We start from the raw sequence: 24,061 nt of genomic DNA on the forward strand, positions 1-24,061 counted from the left end.
TACACATGAAGAAAAATTCCATATGGAAATATCTCTGTATGTAAATATTTTTAGACCATTTTATTCTTTTCTAGTGTATGTTGCACATACATATTGTATTTTTATAGAATGGCTCTGGTATCTTATTGATACTGAACATGGAGAACCATTCAATATGTACTGTAAATAGCTCTATTTGCAAATATGTTAAAACTGTTTCACTGTTTTCTTCTGCATCTCAAGCATAACATTGTTGGACTGGCGCTGTAATCATACATGACATGCAACATGCATAAAATGGCTGTCCAATTCAATATGTATGCTTTTACATTCACACATATTTTTTCTACCGTTTACATTATGTTTTCTGCCATTTATGTCGAGCACGCAGACTGCGTTGTATGAATTTTAATGTCAGTTATAATATGATGATAAATGATAAATATAGTTTAGAGCAGATGCACGGTCAAGCGTAATGTGATATCTATGGTGTCCTATCAGATGTGCTTTCCCTTGAAATATTAAACCCTGCATGTCATATAGGGGGGGCTTTATTTCCAGAGGGGACCAGCCGGGCTGGGCCGGGTTCGAGGGCTAGATTTAACCGCTCTGTCTCCTGCAGGACGGGCTGACCCCCCTGCACTGTGGGGCCCGGAGCGGTCACGAGCAGGTGGTGGAGATGCTGCTGGACAGGGGGGCCCCAATTTTGTCCAAAACAAAGGTATCTCATCCCCCCTTCCCCCCCTCCTCCACATACCAAACACAGAGTGTCTCAGAACTGTACTTCAGTGCTAACAGTTCTAGAATAGAAGTGGTGAGATCAGCTACAATGATGTCATACCACATTTATTTTGTGGTGTTATTCTGTGGTATTCTGTGGTATTAGTATTTGATAGACGCCAGTACATGTTCCACGGATTACAGTTTTGAAAGGAATGTGTATCTTCACCAACCTCATAAGTTTTTCATTTTTTAAATTTAATTTCGTTGTGAATTTGAGTTAGTTATCATGTTTCTTTGGAAAACTCTCTGGAACTGCATGGGAGTGACCACACCTTGACAAAGGCTGTTTGAAGCCTCTTGGGGAGGGCAATAGTTCACTTTGCATTTTTTTTAAAATGCGTGTTTGGCTCAGCTGAGCGTGTTACACGTATGTTCAGTCCAGGTCAGCGTGCGGCAGCAGTACCCTGACACGCCCGTGTGTGTGTCCCGTGTGTGTGTGTGTGTGTGTCCCGCAGAACGGGCTGTCTCCTTTGCACATGGCCACTCAGGGAGACCACCTCAACTGTGTGCAGCTGCTGCTGCAGAACGACGTGCCCGTGGACGACGTCACCAACGACTACCTGACGGCGCTGCACGTGGCCGCCCACTGCGGCCACTACAAGGTGGCCAAGGTCATCGTGGACAAGAAGGCCAACCCCAATGCCAAAGCGCTGGTGAGTTTGAACTAACCTCCCCCAACCCCAACACCAACCCCAACGCCAACCCCAACGCCAACCCCAACACCAACCCCAACGCCAACGCCAACCCCCCCACCCCCCAACCCCAACGCCAACCCCCCCACCCCCCAACCCCAACGCCAACCCCCCCACCCCCCAACCCCAACGCCAACCCCAACACCAACCCCAACACCAACGCCAACCCCCCCACCCCCCAACCCCAACCCCAACGCCAACCCCAACACCAACCCCAACCCCAACGCCAACCCCCCCACCCCCCAACCCCAACGCCAACCCCAACTCCAACCCCAACACCAACCCCAACGCCAACGCCAACCCCAACACCAAACCCAACGCCAAAGCGCTAGTGAGTTTAAACTAGCAACCCCCCCACCTCCCCAACCTCAACCCCAACCCCAACCCTCAAAGTGGAAGTGCTGGTGATCATCAGGCCAGTTTGAACCAACACCCCCCCTCCCCCCCCTATGGGCCTCTTGTCGGGTGGAGCTCTGGGTGTCTGTTTTTTCTTCGCCCAGCTCGCATCCTGAAGATAACTTCCCCTTTCCCCCTCGATAACGTCCGCTGAGCAGCTGAGACGACGCTCGCGCATTCTTCAGCGTCGTCGTGCCGACCCAGAGCGCGCCTCGAGCCGCGCCGACGCCCTCGTGAATTAGGGGCCTGATGCACAGCTCGCCTCTGAGCCAATCACAGCGCTGCTTTCCCGCAGAACGTTCTGGAACTGCTCAGGGCAGCCTGAAGGCTGACAGAAACAGACCGGCTTGGCACGGGGCGCTAAGGCTGCCGTCATGGTAATGCCGTCGGTAATGGGAAAGAAGTGGGTGTGCGGCTGCAGTTTATTAAAGAAAGAAAAAAGGAGCAAGAAAGTGAGAGGAAACAGTGAAGAAACTGGGCTTCGCAAAAAGTTGTGAAGTAACTGCTGAGTGAAATATGTTGTCATTGCTGTGAAACTTCTGTTTCTCTTGGTAATGAAAATTCATCGGGCCTCATTCACAAAGCTTTCCTTCAATTATTAATTACTTTCGTTCTTAAAAATGTCCCTATGAAAAACTAATATGGGATTCATGAAACATGCGCAGGCCTTTGTGTTTGTGTACGAGATGATGAATGCTGACTGTTTGTGAATTTTAGGTGCAACCCTGTTCATGTGATTTGCATGAGGAAACAGCCATGAACAAATATAGATAAGAAAAAAAGATGAATGCCGAAATGTTCTTGGAAACATTCTTACACACAGTGTACGATCAAATTTGATCGTACAAATGTTTCATGAATGAGGCCCATTGACTTTACATATCATCACCAGCAAGAAAAAAATTATTAACATTTTTTTTTTATACGAGTAGAAGCTAAATGTGAGAATATGTAAGAGACTAAAATGTCTGAAGATTTGCATGTTTTTTTTCTCTTCTTCCTGTCTCAGAACGGTTTCACTCCGCTCCACATCGCCTGCAAGAAGAACCGCATCAAAGTGATGGAGCTGCTGCTGAAGCACGGGGCGTCGATCCAGGCCGTGACCGAGGTGGGGAAGGGGAACCGAAACCTTTACCGCCTTCCTGACCCTCTTCCTGACCCCCGTCTCTGCTGGAGGACGTGGGCAACCGTTAACGGCACTAAATGTGTCCCGGTCGAATTAGGGGATTTCTCCTTTATGTCAGAATACTGTCATATAATATATCATATACAGTATAGTCTATATGTGATATTCAATGATACAATATTATCGTTTATGTATTCAATATAATCATTTATGTATTTAGATACAGAGATATAAAAGTAAATAAAGTATACCTCCATAAATGTATTTATTATTATTATTATTATTATTATTATTTTTGATTATGTGGTTTATCTCTGTAAGGTTCTGGCCAGCACAATAGAATTTTGTGTTTTCAAAAATAAAGTAAGCATATATTTTTTTGCAAGTGCATGTTGCCCCTCTGACCTGCAGGCAGTTTTATTTTTTAAGCACGGACCTGATTACTTGAGTGCAGGCTCCATGTTGCCGTGACGATGGTGAGTAGGTTTTTTTCTGTCGTTGCAGTCGGGACTCACGCCGATCCACGTGGCCGCGTTCATGGGCTACGAGAACATCGTGACCCAGCTGACGCACCACGGAGCCTCGCCCAACGCCACCAACGTGGTGAGCACAGGGGGGTCGAGGGGGGGTCTAAGGGGGGGGGGGGGGGGGGGACGCACCACGGAGCCTCGCCCAACGCCACCAACGTGGTGAGCACAGGGGGGTCGAGGGGGGTCTAAGGGGGGGGGGGGGGGGACACACCACAGAGCTTCGCCCAACGCCACCAACGTGGTGAGCACAGGGGGGTCGAGGGGGGGTCTAAGGGGGAGTGGGGGGGTTGGGGGGGGGGGTCTCTTCAATACCTCGGCTTTAGGACTGCGCCCGACCCCAGGCCGATACCCACTGTCCCGTGAGCCGTACGGTGATGTCGGGGCGTTTGAGGAAAGCCTCTGAGATTCGATTACCGCCCAGCACCCTCCCGTCATCTGTGCCGACCTTGATATCCGCCAAACTCGAGATGCTTATTTTAAACGTTATTAGCAGAACCGCTTTGGTCGTAAGTGGTTTCCCTCATAAGTGGTTTCCCTCGTTTGACCCGTGCTGCAGCCGGAGTCGTTTCTCAGCGCTGTGGATTATGACTGTCCTGCTGTGCTGTTGTGTTTTTATCTAATTGGCGAGGCCTAGATTAGTGTGTCCCTACTGCGGGAGATTAGCCTCTGCTCTCTCGCCATGATGTCACAGCCCTGTGTCTCTCTGCCAGGTCACAACAGAAAGAGCATGCACACAGAACACTGACATGTGCAAGTCCGGTGGTGCTTGCTGGGTAAAAATAAAATACAGCAGGTTGAGGAAAAAGAATCTAACTGCACCCTTTAAAAGTCCAAATATATATATATTCGCCCATCACTGCACCACTTTAGAGTTTGACAATTGTAATTTGATTATTGCACCTTTATTCAGTTGATGCTTCCAGCACAAAATTGTGCGCTTGTACAAACTGTGGGCCTGTGCATTTAGCAGAGTCTCTGGTGCAGAGAGACTTTGCAGGAGAACATAAGCACGGCCGTCTGATTTAGTGGTTCGTTAATAAATCAGTGTGGAGAATATGCAGGTCCATCCTCCTCCCTCAGAGTCATAATAGAGCCAGAAAAGTGTGGAGGGAGATGCTGAGGAGAGACAGTGTGGTAATAGTGTCTCCATGGAAACCTCTCTTTCTCAGAATGTCTCTCTCTCTCTCACTCTCTCTCTCTCTCTGTCTCTCTCTCCCTCCCTCCCCCCTCCTCTCTCTCTCTCTCTCTCTCTCTCTGTCCCTCTCTCCCTCTCTCCCTGTCTCTCTCACACACTCTCTCTCCCTCCCTCTTTCTCTCTCCCTCTCTCTCTCCTCCCCCCCTTTCTCTCTCTCTTTTGCAGAGGGGAGAGACTGCGCTCCACATGGCAGCCCGGGCGGGGCAGGTGAATGTGGTCAAACACCTGGTGAAGGCCGGGGCCAAAGTGGAGGTTAAGGCCAAGGTAGGCACTCCTGGTCAACTCACCACGCTCTGGCGACCCCTGCTGGTCGATCGGGTGCTTGCGGTCCACCTGTTGCGCTGCGCATGAAGCATCCTCCTCTGGCTCACACCTGTGCGAGCCGGACTTGTACACTGTGGTGTGATGAGAAGCAGGGGCTGACATTACCTGCTGCGGAGATGAGTGCATGCTCGTCTGTGAGCTCCCGAATCGATAGCAGATAGCGTTTTAGCCTTGATTACTGCTGATGACAATGCCTGTGCATTCCTGATTGGAATAAACAGGAAGGAAACGCATTCACAGAAACACGCACTCTTACTTCATGAGAGACTTCAGCCAAAGTGTGTGCGTGAGTGTGCTTTAGCTACACGTGTGAGTAATCATCATTATCAGCTTTAAAATGGCGGGGGGCTCTGGGGCCTGCTGCCTGACGTCCAGGCATTCCTGAAGGAGGAAATGATTTTATTTTGCATGCGATGCAGATGGTTGGGGTTGTAAAACCCTTACACTGCACACGCTGTAAGTAAATCATTTTAACTGCAGAACGCAAGTGGCTGTGGCTTTTTGACACTGCGTTAAATCACATGTGACAACAGGACTAAAGTGGGTGTAGTCCATGGACCAGAATTTTCCGGTGTTTTCCCTGTCCCCCCTGCCCCCCCCCTGCAGGACGACCAGACCCCGCTGCACATCTCCAGCCGGCTGGGGAAGGCCGACATCGTTCAGCACCTGCTGCAGCGCGGGGCGTCGGCCAACGCCTCCACCACCTCGGGGTACACGCCCCTGCACCTGGCCGCCCGCGAGGGCCACGAGGAGGTGGCGGCCCTGCTGCTGGAGCAGGGCGCCTCGCTGTCCGCCACCACCAAGGTCAGAGAGACTACAACTCCCATCAGCCCCGTGGCCTCGCAGCCCAGAGGGGAGGGGGGAGGAGGGAGGATATCAGTTGCTGGGCAGAGATGACCAGCCTAAACATAATTATTGGATGAACACCAATTAAGTCACATTTCAGTTGGAGTAGATGTAACCGATACAGGGCTGCCGTGTAGCTTGTTTACTGCATGACTTTTACTGCATGTAATTAGAGATTACATATAGAGCTTGACTCATGGCAAAGATATACTATTTCACTGGTTGAGTCTTTTTATTCTGAGTGTTGTGCTGTGGAGAATTATATTTATAAGGGAACCGTATACCAATAACACAAAAAAATAATTATGTCCCAGAGTTTCTGCTCTGTTTTGCTGTCTTGTGTTTTTCATATGCGTTGCCTTTTCCTGTTGTCTGATTTTTGGACAAAAACCATAAAAAATGATTCTCTGATAGATCCTGTTTATTGCGTACAGTGGATGCTCTCAATTTAAAAGTCATTATCTGGAGTTTTCTCATTTAAAATCAGACGTTCAGGGTTGCATAGAATAACTTGGATACTGCAATAGCACTCACATAGATTGCTTGCTCAGAGTGTATGTGCATGTGCATATGTAAACACACACACACACATACACACACACACAGTTCATACTCCTCTTAAGCTAAGGTAACAGTGTAGTCAGAGGTGTTTTGCCTTTCCGACACCATTAATGCCTACATTACCCATGAACATCTGAATGCCACATTATATCCTCCACTAGAATGGGGCTCGTGTTTGCAGCAAAAGATCATCGTTTACTGAGTCATGCCTGTGGAAAGAGCATTTGAGCCCTAGCAGGAAGTAGCCCTGTGTTGCCTAATCTGAGAGAACCTTGAGCACAAGCAGGAAGCAGCCCTGTGTTGCCTAATCCACTGTGCAACATTTTTCCACATGCGCAAGATGTGCCATGTTGTTCCTGTTTCCGTGGCGAAAAACCACCCGTTGATATAAATATCATTACAATAAGTAAATGCAATATGAAAATAAAGTAGAATTGAGCTATTCTTTGTGTTGTAAAACCTTAGCCAAAAACGGGACCCAACACAGTAAAGAATTACTAAGGAAATCAGATTCTGTCCTACTGGGTCGCAGATGAAATTGCTGACAGAGTTGGGGTGGTCTGGGCGGGGTAGCGATGAAATTGCTGAGCCAGAGGGATGTCAGTTGGTTGTTGACTGCACTGCAAGCCTTCTTTTGGAAGATATTCCCCAAAGCGCAAACTACAACAAAAAAAGGGCATCCTAAACAAGACAAGTTTTGTTTTTCGTGAAATTTAGGACATCTCGGGAAATGCAAGGTTGTTGGCAGCCCTATAGTGGCTGTGTCCTGGCCTACCCCGGCCGTAAATACACTCTACAGCTGCTCGCGCCCGTCGGCTCCTCACTGAAGATTTTGTCTGGCTTGGCGTTTGCAGAAAGGCTTCACCCCCCTGCATGTGGCGGCTAAATATGGAAAGATGGAAGTGGCCAAGCTCCTCCTTCAGAAGGGCGCCACCCCCGACGCGGCGGGAAAGGTGGGGCTGCTAACTGACCCCCCCTCCCTTTCCCACCCCCCAGTGGAAACAGGGTGGGAGGGAAAACAGGGCTATCTCAGGCCTTTTAACCCTTTGAAGAGTAGGCTTTGTGGAATGTTTTTTTTTCTCCAAAATTCTACTGTAAGTCAGTGTTCTAGAACTCCACTGCTTTCAACCACCGGCGGTGATTGTGACATCAGCATTGGAATGTTCAGCTAAGGGCATTCTAATCCTGCATTTGTGACCTCACACCTCAAAGGGTTAAACACACCAGATAGTTGGCCCCTGTGTTCCTTCCTTTTTCTCTTTGTCAACAAGAGTGTCTGGTGCTGTATTACAGTACCAAACATCCATTGTTGCAGCATTGTGCTTGTCATTCCCCTTAAAGAATTTTCAGAAGGCGCATCAAAATTACTGTTTTGGACGTGTTTCGGCTTCACAAGGTAGTCGTTGTGAATATGTCATGCAAATTGCATGCTTCCTTTGCAACGCTAAACAGCATTACACAATGATTACCTTTTATATGATCATATTAAATTGTATTAATTGGAGTATATATTTTGCAATATATGAGAGAGGGGTTCTGCAGAAGGACAGCGTGCTGTGTTGCCATTCTGTGGGTTACCATTTGCATCCAATCTTGGGAAAGTTGAAAATATGAAACTCAGCTGTTTGCCTGGAGCGGGACGGTTAAAACCCCTCCTGGTCTAGCTCTGCAGTGATAGGCCTGAGAGGCTCTGTAATTAGATAAACATGTCTGTCTGACTGATAGCGCTCTGTGTGGACATTCCCACAGTTTCCCAACATCCGGGCTTATCCGCACGAATCGCCCACCGTTTCCCAGGAAACCCGCAGTGCTGTTTGCAAATAGTAAACCGACTGCAGGGCAATAAACACAGGTTAGGTGCTGGTTTATTACGATGCTCAGGAGAATATAATCTTCTTGGCCCTGTTCCTCCTGAGGTACTGAGGCTGCCCCTCTGTCCGGTTCCCTTCTCCATTTTGGGCTGATGTATTAGGGGAGAATAGAAGAGCAGGAATTCTCTCACAGCAAGAGATCGGCCTTGAAACGGCCTCGTCGGCTTCTGAATCTGCTGCTGCCGTGTTCTTGTAAAAACCTTGACTGCGATGCTGGCCCAGCGATGTTAGATGCCTGTTCCCTTAACATCGCCGTCTGAAAAACATAAAGAAAGATGACAAGCTGTTAGTACTCATTTTATTTCTTCAGCCGGTGATGTTACCATGTGACCTGAAGCGCTCCATGGCGCCTGTCTCTGTGCTAATGCACAGTCTCTGCCTGTGTTTGCAGAGTGGCCTAACTCCCCTGCACGTCGCAGCGCACTACGACAACCAGAAGGTGGCGCTCCTCCTGCTGGACCAGGGAGCCTCCCCCCACGCTGCTGCCAAGGTAACGGACGAATCAGAGCCCCCCTCTTCCCCCCCTCTCCCCCCCCACAGCAGCACGCTACACCACAGCCTATCACTCTCACGCACAGTAGATGGACAGTGGTCCGTCATCTGAGTTTTTTTTTTTTTTTTTGGATTGTTTTGTTTTTGTACTTTAAAAATAATGTTTTCCCTTGAAAGGGATCTCAAAATACAGCACATTTAGAGTTAATTTTAAATTCAGTGTGAAAAGAACCTGTTGTTCTCGGGTGTTAGCTGATGGGTTTCAAGTCTTTATGAATGCGCGTCCTGCAGTGATGGTGTTTTGGTAAGTGGAGCTTTACCTGCCCTTGGCAGCTGCTGGAGTCTTGAGTCGGGGGGGGGGGGGGGGGGGGGGGGGGTGATGGGGCTGGTGGGGTATTTTTAGGTGGCGGAAGCAGGTAGTCTGTGGGAAGGGCAGTAGTGGGAGATTCATATGGAATATAATGAACGAATGACTGCCCGTTCTCCTCCACTCCCGCCCAATAGAAACCAGGGGGCGGGGTCAGGAAGTGAAGCTCGCACATCAATCACAGGCGAGACAGATTGACCCATCTTCCGCCTGGCCGAAGGTGCCCCAGGTCTTTTATTACCTGCGACCCGCGGCCTCCTGCCAGGCACTGTAACCGAAGGCAGTGAGACGGAAGGGACTCTGCGGTCTCTTCCGGAATCCAGTCCTTCCGTTGCGGCGGAACAGCTGATCGAGCTGCGCGGACCGGGTGATTTACCCCCAGCCCCCGGTCCTGTTCCCCAGCCGCCCAGACCGGGTGATTTACCCCAGCCCCCGGTCCTGTTCCCCAGCCGCCCAGACCGGGTGATTTACCCCCAACCCCCGGTCCTGTTCCCCAGCCGCCCAGACCGGGTGATTTACCCCAGCCCCCGGTCCTGTTCCCCAGCCGCCCAGACCGGCTGATTTACCCCGGCCCCGGCCCGGTTCCCCAGCCGCCCAGACCAGGTGATTTACCCCAGCCCCCGGCCCGGTTCCCCAGCCGCCCAGACCGGGTGATTTACCCCAGCCCCTGGTCCTGTTCCCCAGCCGCCCAGACCGGGTGATTTACCCCAGCCCCCGGTCCGCTTCCCCAGCCGCTCAGACCGGGTGATTTACCCCCAGCCCCCGGTCCTATTCCCCAGCCGCCCAGACCGGCTGATTTACCCCAGCCCCCGGTCCTGTTCCCCAGCCGCCCAGACCGGGTGATTTACCCCAGCCCCCGGCCCGGTTCCCCAGCCGCCCAGACCGGGTGATTTACCCCAGCCCCCGGTCTGAATCCCGGGCTGTGGGACCTCATGGGAGGTCCCACACGGGAGCGGAGTGGACGAAGGGAAAGGTCACGCGTTTCTGTTTTTGGGGGCTGGAGAAGATCCCAAAGCTCGCCTGGGCAACCAGGCTACTGCCTTTAACCCCGCCCCACCACGGGCTGCCAGGTTTAGAATTTCTGGGGTGAGCCGTTGGAACGGACCAGGGACCAGGGAGGGGCTCGTTACATTACAAATGGTACAAACCAACGGTAAATCTCCTCACTCAGTTACACTGACCGGAGATTGTGTCGTCCAGTCGGCTCCACAAACCGGACATTCCGGTGCCGAACAGGGCGTTTGGGGACCCTGCCCGTCCCACGGCGAGCGGTAACGGTGCTGGTGAGCAGGGGCCGCTGAGCTGCAGTCAGGCTGACTGGAAATCACCGCTGGCACCAACGGGACATTTGTAAATATTTCCTAGTAGAGTCCTGCTCTTCATTCCGCCAGTTTGACCTTTAAGAGTACCCCCCACCCCCCCACCCCCCCGTATAGTGGGTTCTGATTTGTAAATGGAGTAAGGGGGGGGGGTAAACATGGCTGTGGTCTCTGGCACTGGGCACCATGTCTCACACCCCACAGGGGACACGGTGAATGTCTTTCACAGCTGTGGTCCCTCACAGACAGACGTAGTGAATGTCTTTCACAGCTGTGGTCCCTCACAGACAGATGTAGTGAATGTCTTTCACAGCTGTGGTCCCTCACAGACAGACGTAGTGAATGTCTTTCACAGCTGTGGTCCCTCACAGACAGACGTAGTGAATGTCTTTTCCAGCTGTGGTCCCTCACAGACAGACGTAGTGAATGTCTTTCCCAGTTGTGGTCCCTCACAGACAGACGTAGTGAATGTCTTTCACAGCTGTGGTCCCTCACAGACAGACGTGGTGAATGTCTTTCACAGCTGTGGTCCCTCACAGACAGACGTAGTGAATGTCTTTCACAGCTGTGGTTCCTCACAGACAGACGTAGTGAATGTCTTTCCCAGCTGTGGTTCCTCACAGACAGACGTAGTGAATGTCTTTCACAGCTGTGGTCCCTCACAGACAGACGTAGTGAATGTCTTTCACAGCTGTGGTTCCTCACAGACAGACGTAGTGAATGTCTTTCACAGATGTGGTCCCTCACAGACAGACGTAGTGAATGTCTTTCACAGCTGTGGTTCCTCACAGACAGACGTAGTGAATGTCTTTCACAGCTGTGGTCCTTCACAGACAGATGTAGTGAAAGTCTTTCACAGCTGTGGTCCCTCACAGACAGACGTAGTGAATGTCTTTCACAGCTGTGGTCCCTCACAGACAGACGTAGTGAATGTCTTTCCCAGCTGTGGTCCCTCACAGACAGACGTAGTGAATGTCTTTCCCAGCTGTGGTCCCTCACAGACAGACGTAGTGAATGTCTTTCACAGCTGTGGTCCCTCACAGACAGACGTGGTGAATGTCTTTCACAGCTGTGGTCCCTCACAGACAGACGTAGTGAATGTCTTTCACAGCTGTGGTTCCTCACAGATGGACACAAAGCACATCTGCAGCCTCGAGCAGAATCAAAATATTTCTCTCACGTTCGGAAAAGGAAATGAACGGCTAAGCCAAATCAAATTAAGTTTTGATACGTCCGAATCATACTTTAAAAGGGCCAAAGACTGTGTCTGCAGTGGCTTCACTATCATGGTCATCTCAATACCTCCCTTCCTCCTGCAGTCTCATGCGTGGTTTGTAACTGTAAATGCTGCGGTCAACTCTGAAGCAGACACCTGAGTGTATTTTTGTGTGTTTGTGTGTGTGTGTGTGTGTGGTACATGTGTGTGTGTGCGTGTGTGTGCGGATGTGGTACGTGTGTATGTGTGTGTGTGTGTGTGTGTGTGTGCGTGTGTGTGTGTGTGTGTGTGCCTGTGCTCGTGGATGTGGTTTGTGTGTGTGCGGATGTGGTACGTGTGTATGCGTGTAATGTGTGTGTGTGTGTGTGTGCGTGGATGTGGTGCGTGTGTATGCGTGTAATGTGTGTGTGTGCGCCCGTGCGCATGGATGTGGTACGTGTGTATGCGCGCAATGTGTGTGTGTGTGTGTGTGTGCCCCTGCGTGCCGGTGTGGTACGTGTGTATGCGCGCAATGTGTGTGTGTGTGTGTGTGTGCCCCTGCGTGCCGGTGTGGTACGTGTGTATGCGCGCAATGTGTGTGTGTGTGTGTGTGTGTGTGCCCCTGCGTGCCGGTGTGGTACGTGTGTATGCGTGCAATGTGTGTGTGTGTGTGTGTGTGTGCCCCTGCGTGCCGGTGTGGTACGTGTGTATGCGTGCAATGTGTGTGTGTGTGTGTGTGTGTGTGTGTGTGTGTGTGTGTGTGTGTGTGCCTCCAGAACGGCTACACCCCGCTGCACATCGCTGCCAAGAAGAGCCAGATGGACATTGGCACCACGCTGCTGGAGTACGGCGCAGACACGGGCGCTGGCACGCGCCAGGGCATCCGCCCGCTGCACCTGGCCGCCCAGGAGGGCAGCGTGGACATGGTGTCGCTGCTGCTCGCCAAGAGCGCCAACGTCAACCTGGGCAACAAGGTACCGCCGTCCCCACGGCGACGGTTCAGCCGCCACTCACCGCATGGGCGGGGCTGGAGTACTGCTCTTTAAAACACAGCCAGCCTGGGTCATTCTGTAAAACGCAGCTGGATTTGTGTCCAAATAACATTTACAGGACTCTGCGTGGACTCTTGAGTTTCAGTCAATTCCTATCGAATACTGAGTTCTTTTTGGTATTTGTATATATAAGTGCACTGGCTTCTTAAGAAACAATCCTTAAAAGTTAACAGATGCCCGCACCCCATAATCTGCAAATACGAAGTATAAGATCGCTTCTTAAATGCGGTTCATTGCCAAACCTATCATCAGTCACAAACGTGGCTCTCGGTTTCCAATTCCAAATCCAGTGTTTTTCTTTGACGACCATTCCACAGGTGCGTCTCGTTAGGTTCAGTATTATTGATGAATAATGATGGGTAATCTTGGCGTTCGTGTGTCTCTTCCAGAGCGGGCTAACGCCACTGCACTTAGCAGCACAGACGGACAAAGTGAGCGTGGCTGAGGTGCTGACCAATCAGGGGGCGGCTATTGAACCCCAGACGAAGGTAGGCTTCTCACACTTTTTGCACAGCATTCAGGAAAATTAATTTCCTTTGATTCAGTATATTCTGCTTTGTTTATTATCGGATTAATAAACTGTCTGTATGGGACATATCAAACAATGCATTGCTCAGTTTGTGTCACATTCGTTGGGTGATTATTCTTTGGCTGTAGTCCACAACCAAGCCTTGGAGGCATCTCATTACATCTCATGCTAATGCTAACAGGCCCTGCTGAAGCCTGGCATACAGTGGGAGATGCTACGCTCTGTTTTTAACCAGTGAGGGTAACTGGCATCAAAATGCTGCCTAAAATACTACTCAAATTATTTACTGTGTTTTCATCAAAATTCACTTAGAAATGTTAACATTGAAGAAAACTGAATATAGAGCTTTGTGCTGCAGTGTTCTCTTGAATCAAACTTAATGCGTATTTTGCTGACACTCTCTCTCTCTCTCTGCTAATAGATGGGATACACTCCACTGCATGTGGCCTGTCACTATGGCAACGTGAAGATGGTGAACTTCCTCTTGCAGAATCGGGCTAAGGTCAATGCAAAAACGAAGGTAAGCTGTGAAGTTTTAACCCTCGATTGTACATATACAGTATGTTTTACTTCATCCTCCTGTTCTTTAAAAAAGATGTTAAGAAATTAGACGCATTAAACAATGCTACTACCATTTAGTTTATGTAAACGAACTTGAAGACTCATTTTAATCATAGTGTTGTATGGCTGTGCTGTAGAGGGTTGGGCTCTATTTAATGTTACTGTGTTTTCTATTCAGTTTTCCTAGAGACAATATCTCAAATTGTTCAATGCTTATTGAGCACTGTTTAGCCTGCTAGGAGCAGCCTTTGATGAATCAGTATTGTGCTGAATCAGGGTGGGAAGGAGAAAGAGTTAGAGATATAAGGTGTGAGAGAGAGAGAGAAAGAGAGGAAGAGAGAGAGGAGGGAGAGAAACAGACAGAGATAAAGTGCGTGAGTATGTGCGAGACAGAGCGTGAGAGTGAGAGAGAGAAAGAAAGCTGTGCTCACAGATGTGCTTTCTCTTTCTGCAGAATGGGTACACGCCCCTGCACCAGGCGGCACAGCAAGGCCACACCCACATCATTAACATATTGCTGCAGCATGGCGCCTCCCCCAATGAGCTCACTGTGGTGAGTCCCACCCCCTTTTCTTTCCCAAATACTAAGGATAACTAGTTGTAACAAAAGCCAGGATACACCCTGGCCCTACAGGAGTAGAGTTATTCATCCCTGCTGTGTATCATCTGCATCCCTCTCTAACTGAGCATGGCAGCCCATATTACGTGCTGGAGAGCCGTCTGTGTGTGCCTGGTGTTCTTCCAGTCCATCCCATGATTAGATAAAGTGACTAAATACTGTACATGCATTTCATCCATTTCTGCACTTGAGTTAACTGAACTTTTTGGCTCATTGGAACTAAATTTTTTATTTATTTATACAAACCGATTCTAGGCTTTCATAACTGTGTCCGAATCTTAGACATCTGGGACTCCAGTGTGATTTTGCCAATCAGTCAGTCAGTCACTCAGTCAGTCAGTCAGTCAGATGAAAGTAAACTATCCCCCTATGCAGACTGTAATGCAGTTAACATCTCATTCAGCGGGAACAAAAACCAGCATACACACAAGTGGGCCCCCAGGACCAAATTAGGAAAGCACTGCAATAGAGCGTATGCCTCCAGGACGTATCATGCTCGCCAGTGTGTTCAGTGTTCCTCCAACGCTCGATGAGGAATCGAGTGAGTCAGCATTTTCTGTGCTAGGCCCCAGACTACAGAATGCGTTGCTGGGGCCTATCAGGACTGCACAGCTGGTGTGGTCCCAGAGGCCAGGGAAGCCGGCTGTTTTGATAGGCTCTTTAAGGCTTCCAGTCCCACAGGGCCTAGGGGAAGCCTATTGTTTCCTGCAATTTTTTTTTCCCTCCACGTCTTCCTCGGTCGCATAACAGCATTTCGTGAAATAGACCGGTGTAGATTAAACTTGGCATGATCATACTGAGCATACTGAGCCAATAAGCCTTAAAGAAGCATATTTTAGGTGCTATGCCATTTGTGGTTACCAAATGCAAATTGCATTTGTGAGATGTTTGTCTTTGTTTAAATCGGACTGGTATTGTGCCATAAGAAGGTAAAGTTGTGTTGTTGCCGCAGAAAAGGTGTGCAATGAAAGAGTCAGAAGAGGGGAATCCCTGTTTTATTGAGGTCTGAGGAAAGCTACTGCCAAAAAAAAAAATCAAGTTTTAAACTTAAATCAATAAAAGTGTTCTTTTACCAGAGAGTGTTACTCCTCCTTTCTTTTGGAAAGTGCTCACACACACTCACACACACGCACGCACACATGCATGCATGCACACACACAAACACATGCGCGCGCACACACACACACACACACACACACACATACACACACAGGTCAGAGGGTGGAAATATAACTCCTTATTCAGGTGAGACCTGCTTCTGGCACTGACATCCCTGCTCAAGTGTGAGGAAGACGCGTCTGAAGCCTGAAGTGGCCTGAGCCTGTGCCCTTTGACCCCAGTCATGTGACACGACTCTTCTTCCTCCTGTGTGCAGAACGGAAACACGGCCTTGTCCATCGCCAGGAGGCTGGGCTACATCTCGGTGGTGGACACCCTGAAGGTCGTTACCGAGGAGACGTCGACCGCCGCGGTGAGATTTGCGCCGTCGCCGCTGGCCGCCGCTAGCCGGCTCGAACGGTGACGATGCGGAGCTCGCAAAGGCCAGGGGAACAGAGCAGGGGCCAGGAGGAGAGGCCCAGGAAGACAGGAGTGCAGTATAGCTCATATGAGACTGGGCCCGGGTGGGGTTACCAGGTGGCGCAGCCTGCTAATGCACGGGTTCAGCGTAGCGTCGCCCAGGGAGGCGGGGTTTCGGTTGGCGAGGTGGCGCTCGTCTTGCAGCGTCTCGGTCGCGCCTGCGGCCGGACTGTACCGGTGTGTGTACACAGTGTGCTCCCGTGACTCGGTGACTCAGCTGGTGCAGTGCGGGGTGACGCGCTTCATCGTGCATCATCATCATCGTGCATCATCGTGTATCCTCCTGCGCTCTGTCACAGAGGACATTGCAGCAGTGATGAGGGCGTGCTAATGAGATTAGAGCAGGCACGCTCACATCCAGCCCTCCTGCCCCAGTACTGCTGCTGGCTTTCAGTCTTCCCCCTCCAATCAGGGACTGATTTAAACCTGGAGACACCAGGTGAGTTCAGTCTCTGGCCAATCAGTGGTACTGATCGATCAGTGAACTATCAGGTAGAAAAGGAAATCAGCAGAACTACTGGCCTCGAGGGCCAGTTTCAGAGAAAATAAGATAAAAAATGTGTTACAAAGAAAATGACCTCGGACATCACACATACTGTATGTGACTAACCTTACAGGAAAAAAGAGCACTTTTTATTTCACTTTTAAACCAATGAATATTGACTTTTGATTTTATCTATTGTTATTTTATTTAACTGCTGAATGTTGCAGTACTGTCACAAAACAGCTTTAGGATAATACAAAGTAATAACTACTGTGTAATGATAACAGATCATCACAGCATATTTGTGTATGCATAAAGCATATCAAGCATTTGACAGAATATGTATTTATTTGTAATCTATATGCTATACACCGAATGAAATGCATTCTAAAGTCTATGTTAAATGTATTTGTTTTTTTCTTTATCCACATGCTTAACCTCAGCTTACTGAATAGGGCACAAGATCAGCATGTGGTGCAGTTTGGTAATTTACGCATTATTGTGCGCGAATTCAAAAGGAAGAATTTTGGGTTCTTTCGCCCTCAAGAAACATTCTGTTTTGGGTTCTAAGCGCATGTGTGAGTGTACTGTGTGCCTGATGTAATGCCGTGTTCTACATGTTCCCCACAGACACAAGCGCCTCAGTGTAATAGTTCATATTGAAATGATTTTCTTGTTTTGTTTTTTTTTCAGGCTGTGATGGAAAAGCATAAAATGAATGTTCCGGAAACTATGAATGAGGTCCTTGACATGTCAGATGATGAAGGTAAGTGTGTGTTGAATTGAAAATATGCTCTCTGCTTCATTATTGAAGCAAGTCTTATATGAAGCAAGCTGCTATATATATATAGTGCTTGACAGTGGTTGAGTGTAATAATGATATGATTTATTTTTTTTTTAAAGAGCTGTATGTTTTTTTTTTGCATGTGAGAATTTGTGTCATATAATGTCCTTTAACATCTTATTTATTCAAATGACACAGTTCAAATCCAACTTTTCCATGCTGATATTAAACTAACCCACTCTCCATTCCTTTCATACAGTGCTATTATATATACATTTTATTTCCTGCTTGACTGTACTTGGAGTAGTCCTTTCTTCTTGGTTGCAAAGTGATTTTTTAAAAATGTGTTGAACAAATATGCTGCGTTTACTCATTATGCTTTTGAGGAATTTTTTTTTTTTGTCTGTAGTGATATTTTCTCTGTGTGTGTACATAACAAATTACTAATCACCATTACTTGTATGGGAAATGAAGACTCAGTTATGACTTGTTTATGTCTGTTAGCATAATCGACCATGATTGCATGTACTAGGTACAGGACAGGTACATATTAATTTGATCGCTGTTGTGTCGGTAAAACCATAAACTCATGATTGGTTTATAGCAAAGGAGAGTACAGTTTGACTATAACAAATGGAAACCGGTCCACCCTATTCGGTCAGGAGCGCTCGAGTGGCAGTCGATGCGTCGATTCTGTTCTGTCAAGGTTGGGGGCTTTGTGCTGAATGCTTACTACGGCCTGAGCTCATTGTGTTCCTAAAGCTGGGGGTGGAGCTCGGCACACACCTGACAGCGCTGAAAAACAGCCTTTATAGTCGAACGACTGCTAGGAGCTTCCGTTCTACAGAGATGCACATCCAGCATCTTCAGAAAGTGACTTCATGCGCCCACCAAACAGAGTAAATACGACCATACTGCATAAGGCACCATGGCAATAATTTTGATCATTCTCATGACTGAATATAATCTTTAGCATAATCACTATTGCCATTTGAGGACGTTTTAGGAAATACAAAATAAATATGCTATCTATGCCAGTGTGTCATATGCTGAATTGAAGGGCAAATATAATGATGGATTAGATTTATATAGCGCCTCTCATCACAGAGTAACCCCAGAATGCTTCACTGTAAAGTAAAACTCACCTCAGCCGCCACCAGGTGAGATGTTGCAGTGATGGGATGGGTCTAAATCGCCCGCAGGTATGAGTGTGTGAGTGAATGGTTGAGTAAATGGTGTGTGAATGGTCTGTGTGCCCTGCGATAGATTGGCGGACTGTATGCCTGCCTCTCCCCTAGTGCATGTTGGGATAGGCTCCAGCACCCTCTGCGACCCTGCCCAGGATAAGCAGTGTAGATAATGGATGGATGGATATCTATGGTACAGTTCAATACTTCTTATCCAGTACAACAGGCTACATAAAAGACACATTAGACACAATATTATAGATTTTACATAAAGGCTATTAAGGCAACAGATGATAAATGGCAAGTCCACATTATTAAAAGGGAACAATTCCAAAACTTTCTTTTTTTCAAAATTACATGATTTAACAACTTTAACTGTGCACCTTACTGCAGGAATACAGTATCCAATAAAACAGTTGGTCAGGCCAGTGCAAAGTCAGATGAATAAAGTATGTCTGTGAATACTCTATTCAGGATAACATTTTTCCCCCCAAAATCACTGTATTGCAATAACAAGGAAGCAGCCTGCATTAGACTTACTGCCTTCAATATTCTTCTGCCGGGGTTGAGGTTTTAAGTTCTTGGTTTTCATGAATGGAAGAGGCAAATAAAAATACTGAATTAATATCAAGCATCTAGATACTTCACCTAAACCGACAGCACATGATGCACATAATGAACTGCAATATGATTTAATAGGTGAGATGGGTGTATAGAATTTTGATTATACTAATCTGCTTTGAATGTCATTATGCATTCAAAGGACAGTCTACTGAATGGAGAATTTAAATCTGTTGGGGGTTGGCTGGGACAATTTGCAAGCAGTTTTTCCTCCTGCTGCAAAATAAATAAATAAATAAATTATTGGCACTTGCTACTGACATGCTAGAAATTACCTTCCTCAAGATGGGAGTTGGCTACCTATCCTCCTATATATACAGTTAATATGTCTTATATGTAAAATGGCAAATGTAGTTATGGGAATTTTTCTAATTACATAGTTATCGAAGCCCATACAATAATTAAACTACATTGCTGTGATAATTAAATAAATTAATTGTCCTGGCTTAAAATGTAACCATCGTTGGTATTAATAAACTTTAATCACATTAGAGAAGACATGCAACTGTAACATCCTGCCTACGTTTTATAAACATTATACTAAAAGCTTAGCAGGAAGATTGGATCGGTCCCTCTTTTACGAGTTACTCGTTTTAATCCTGATGCAACCCAATCCAATTGAGCTGGAGCCAGATGCAGCCTCCTGCCATCTTGTCAGCGCGAGATCATGCCACACTCATTCCTCGTCTATTTGTGACATACCGCAATTTAATGTCCTGAACAGATGGAGCAAATAGGCTGTCTTATTTAAGGTAAATTTGTCATTAATTTATAGCTCTGTATATAACGCACGTTTAGAGGTTTAACATAGATTTTCTTTTGGGGAATATATCAGGTAGGCTGGTCACGAATCCGGGACTGTTTAAACTAAATAAATTGTAAATAATTTTCCAAATACTGCGGGTTTGCCACAGAAATAAGGATTTTTCTTTTCAGTCCAATCAGCACAGGAGCGCAGTAGTGACCTCAACCCGCCATCGACTGGCTGCTACAGAACCGTTACTTCCACTATGCGTGCGCGAGCCCCGCACAGTTTTAAACTTTGTTAGCAGCGAAGCGCGCGGCGGCAGTGCAGTGCGCAGCAGCAGCAGCAGCGCGAGCCGAGAGGAAAAGCAGGCTGACTCAGGTGCAGAAAGCTATAGGACAGGACAGCCAAAGCCGACCCTCAGAGCTGTGTCCCAGAGCTCCTTTCCTACTCGAATTCCTGGGATTAATTCATCTTGTATTTCAGTGGAAAAACTAGGGAAAGGTTCCACCCCCGTGGATTGACCGCAGATCTGGAAAAGGAATTATAAAACAAAGAAGGGATAAATAAAAGTGCCGATAGCAATGGCTGCCATCCTGTGTAAGAGACGCATTTTGAAAGAGCTACTATTCTCGTCTTGAATTTATGCTGGACAGATTCGCGCGTTCAGTGGGGAGATTGATGAATAGCTGCCGAAAATAATCGCTGTATATCCCGAGCAGCCGAGTCGGGGGAAAGCAGATCTTGCTTGTGTGCGCACAGAGGGAAAACAGTTAGCTGCGAACGATCATCTGCCGCAGAGCGTTCTCCTGAAAAAAAGTATCCTCACCTTGCAGTAAGATCGTCACTTTTGGAGGTAGAGGGGGTGCGTGAATGTAAACATTCAAAGATTAATGCTGAGAGATTAGGTTTAGTGTATTGTTTTTTTTTACTCACTGTGTGCCGCGGCAGTAAGAGAAAGGCTGACTCGGGGGAGGGGGTGCAGTGGAGGGTAGCGTAGGGGACGAGGAGAGGGGGATCGGGCACTGCTTTTTTTCGCTGCTGCTGGAATGCAGTTTTTTCTTCCTCCTTGGTAGGCTTGCTCCTGTCTTGCAAGCTTTCTAACATTTTCTGCTTTTTAAACTACGCTTTCAAGCCTCAAATAACACCTTCGTTTCTCAAGGACAGCTTCAACAACTAACATGCATAGTAACATTTTATTCACAAACATATCCTGTGCTTCTTCGCAGAGAGCTGATGTACAGTATTGCTATCTATGGGCAAACTCACTTTTTTCCCTACGGCATTAATGGTATTTTTTGCAACTTTTTTAAACTGAAACCTCCCTTTGGCACGCGCCGAATGTCGTTCAGATGTTGTGTGATGGATAATGCGTGACAACTGAGGAGGATGTATATTGGTGATCATTATGGAAGGGGGTCTGGAGGGTGGTACCAAAAGACGCTTAACGTTACTAGCTGCCGGAGGCGCCCGGTCGCGTCTGGATACTGGTATATTGGGCACGGCGTGAGTAACCCGGCCTCTCTGCCAGGTGAGGATGCGGTGACCGGCGACACCGACAAGTACCTGCGGCCCCAGGACCTGAAGGAACTCGGCGACGACTCTCTTCCGCAGGAGGGCTATATGGGATTCAGCCTCGGCGCGCGGTCTGCCAGGTAACGCGAGCCGCTGCACGAGTTCCTGCCATGCAATGATCCATTTGGCATCGGCCCTGCCAACATACCGCTCATAGTTACTGTACACAGTATGCTAAGCGAGACGTCCCTGTGCTTTTCATGTGGAATATTGCTTTCAGTGTGGGCTTGTTCTGAATCTGCTCATTGTTTGGTGATTTGTTCAGAATTGTGATTGATTTAAAAGTGAATTGAAGAATTAGAAATTTAGCCGAGCCTGTCCTGTTTGTTGTTCATGTGTATCGTGCAATAGACGTCAGCTGTTGTAGATGCATGAATGTATAGAAGCAGAATTGAAAACAGAAAGTGAAATGGAAAAGACAGGCTGTTTGTAGATACTGAAGGGCCATTTTCACCCCGATGTTTCTGCTGTTCTGTACACTGTAGCCTAGAGTTTGTATGTGGAATCACAACCATTCAGCCTTTTCTGTTGAGCAGTTTTTTTTTAATAAAGAAGGGTTAACATAATAGGAAAATTTTAATGTAAACTGTATGTCTGCATCCTTTGGGGGTTTTTATTTTTATGAATATCATATTGAATATGCAAACATGTTCAAATTTTATTTAAAATGCTCCTAAACAGTTTCACATTTCTGAAATATGTATTTCAACATAGTAAAATAAACAAGCTGTGGCTCAAAACCCTAGGGTTCCATGAATTCTTCTTTTTTTAACAATGATTCTTCTCATTACTGTTACAGCGCTGAGCAAAGTTTTTATTTTTCTCAACCTTTCTGTTTACGGCAGAGCCTGCTTGCATTTTGCACCCTTGGATTGAACTCTGGTCCCGTCTGAACTTTTAGTCTTAGCTAAGGTTCATAATCTGTGTTCAGCAGCACCTGGTCGCTAAGATAAGGCCCATAGTCTGTGTTGAGCAGCACCTGGTCGCTAAGCTAAGGCCCATAGTCTGTGTTGGGCAGCACCTGGTCGCTAAGATAAGGCCCATAGTCTGTGTTCAGCAGCGCCTGGTCGCTAAGCTAAGGCCCATAGTCTGTGTTCAGCAGCGCCTGCTTGCTAAGCTAAGGCCCATAGTCTGTGTTCAGCAGCGCCTGCTTGCTAAGCTAAGGCCCATAGTCTGTGTTCAGCAGCGCCTGGTCGCTAAGCTAAGGTGCTTAGTCTGTGTTCAGCAGCGCCTGGTCGCTAAGCTAAGGCCCATAGTCTGTGTTCAGCAGCGCCTGGTCGCTAAGCTAAGGCCCATAGTCTGTGTTCAGCAGCGCCTGCTTGCTAAGCTAAGGCCCATAGTCTGTGTTCAGCAGCGCCTGCTTGCTAAGCTAAGGCCCATAGTCTGTGTTCAGCAGCGCCTGCTTGCTAAGCTAAGGCCCATAGTCTGTGTTCAGCAGCGCCTGGTCGCTAAGCTAAGGCCCATAGTCTGTGTTCAGCAGTGCCTGGTCGCTAAGCTAAGGTGCTTAGTCTGTGTTCAGCAGCGCCTGGTCGCTAAGCTAAGGCCCATAGTCTGTGTTGAGCAGTGCCCAGTCGCTAAGGCACGTAGTGTTGAGCAGCACCGGGTCACTAAGCTAAGGCCCATAGTCTGTGTTGGGCAGCGCCTGGTCACTAAGCTAAGGCCCATAGTCTGTGTTGGGCAGCGCCTGGTCGCTAAGGTGCATAGTCTGTGTTGAGCAGCATGTTGAGCAGCGCCCGGTCGCTAAGCTAAGGCCCATAGTCTGTGTTGAGCAGCGCCTGGCCGCTAAGTTAAGGCCCATAGTCTGTGTTGAGCAGCATGTTGAGCAGCGCCTGGTTGCTAAGCTAAGGCCCATAGTCTGTGTTGGGCAGTGCCTGGTCGCTAAGCTAAGGCCCATAGTCTGTGTTGGGCAGCGCCCAGTCGCTAAGCTAAGGCCCATAGTCTGTGTTGGGCAGCGCCTGGTCGCTAAGCTAAGGCCCATAGTCTGTGTTGAGCAGCATGTTGAGCAGCGCCTGGTCGCTAAGCTAAGGCCCATAGTCTGTGTTGGGCAGCGCCTGGTCGCTAAGCTAAGGCCCATAGTCTGTGTTGAGCAGCATGTTGAGCAGCGCCTGGTCGCTAAGCTAAGGCCCATAGTCTGTGTTCAGCAGCACCAGGTCACTAAGGCTCTTTGGCGTCCCGTGAGCGCAGGTCTGGTCCAGGGGTGCAACCCATGCAGAGTCTGAGCGCCTGCACCCCTGTCATCAACTCCACCACATTCTGCTTGGTCGTCTCCTCGATGCACTGCTTTCAATATCTTCTGTTTTTCTTTTCCCTCCCTCCCTACCTCCCTCCCTCCCTCCCTCCCTGCCCATAATTCCTCACCGTAGCCCTAGGATAAGGTAAGCGGGGCTGACACCTGGCAGCTGGAGACCTTTGCTGGGCCTCTCTGTCACGTTTCCATCCAGTCATTGTCTTGTGATGTGCTGCATCCCCTTGGAATTTCTCGCTGGCCATTTTTTAATGTAAAAATGGCAGCTTTTTGTTGTTGTTGTTGTTGTTTTTGCTTGATACACTACATTTAGCTATTCAACAAATAGTTCAGTTTTTCCCTCATCAAGCAAAACTAACCTTCATTGATCGTTGTTGTAAAGACGAGAAAGGTGAAACCGATGAA

General features: G+C 48.1%; 1 protein-coding gene across 5 annotated transcripts in view; it reads left to right on the plus strand.

Moving 5' to 3' along the window:
• LOC118217965 (ankyrin-3-like) overlaps positions 1 to 24,061 on the plus strand; it is a 106,388-nt gene that overhangs the window by 44,099 nt on the left and 38,228 nt on the right. For all 5 annotated transcript variants that reach the window (XR_004763337.1, XM_035400220.1, XM_035400221.1 and 2 more), the window contains exons 10-25: positions 602 to 700; positions 1,218 to 1,415; positions 2,860 to 2,958; positions 3,481 to 3,579; positions 4,867 to 4,965; positions 5,632 to 5,829; positions 7,287 to 7,385; positions 8,695 to 8,793; positions 12,453 to 12,650; positions 13,118 to 13,216; positions 13,679 to 13,777; positions 14,273 to 14,371; positions 15,813 to 15,908; positions 17,193 to 17,265; positions 21,368 to 21,491; positions 23,775 to 23,786. Coding sequence is in view for 4 of the 5 variants with exons in the window: in XM_035400220.1 (XP_035256111.1) it covers positions 602 to 700; positions 1,218 to 1,415; positions 2,860 to 2,958; positions 3,481 to 3,579; positions 4,867 to 4,965; positions 5,632 to 5,829; positions 7,287 to 7,385; positions 8,695 to 8,793; positions 12,453 to 12,650; positions 13,118 to 13,216; positions 13,679 to 13,777; positions 14,273 to 14,371; positions 15,813 to 15,908; positions 17,193 to 17,265; positions 21,368 to 21,491; positions 23,775 to 23,786 (1,790 nt within the window). In the remaining variant the exon portion in view is untranslated. The remainder of the gene's footprint in view (positions 1 to 601; positions 701 to 1,217; positions 1,416 to 2,859; positions 2,959 to 3,480; positions 3,580 to 4,866; positions 4,966 to 5,631; positions 5,830 to 7,286; positions 7,386 to 8,694; positions 8,794 to 12,452; positions 12,651 to 13,117; positions 13,217 to 13,678; positions 13,778 to 14,272; positions 14,372 to 15,812; positions 15,909 to 17,192; positions 17,266 to 21,367; positions 21,492 to 23,774; positions 23,787 to 24,061) is intronic.

This window comes from Anguilla anguilla, chromosome 18 (assembly GCF_013347855.1).
Source record: "Anguilla anguilla isolate fAngAng1 chromosome 18, fAngAng1.pri, whole genome shotgun sequence".
Classification (NCBI taxonomy): Eukaryota; Metazoa; Chordata; class Actinopteri; order Anguilliformes; family Anguillidae; genus Anguilla; species Anguilla anguilla.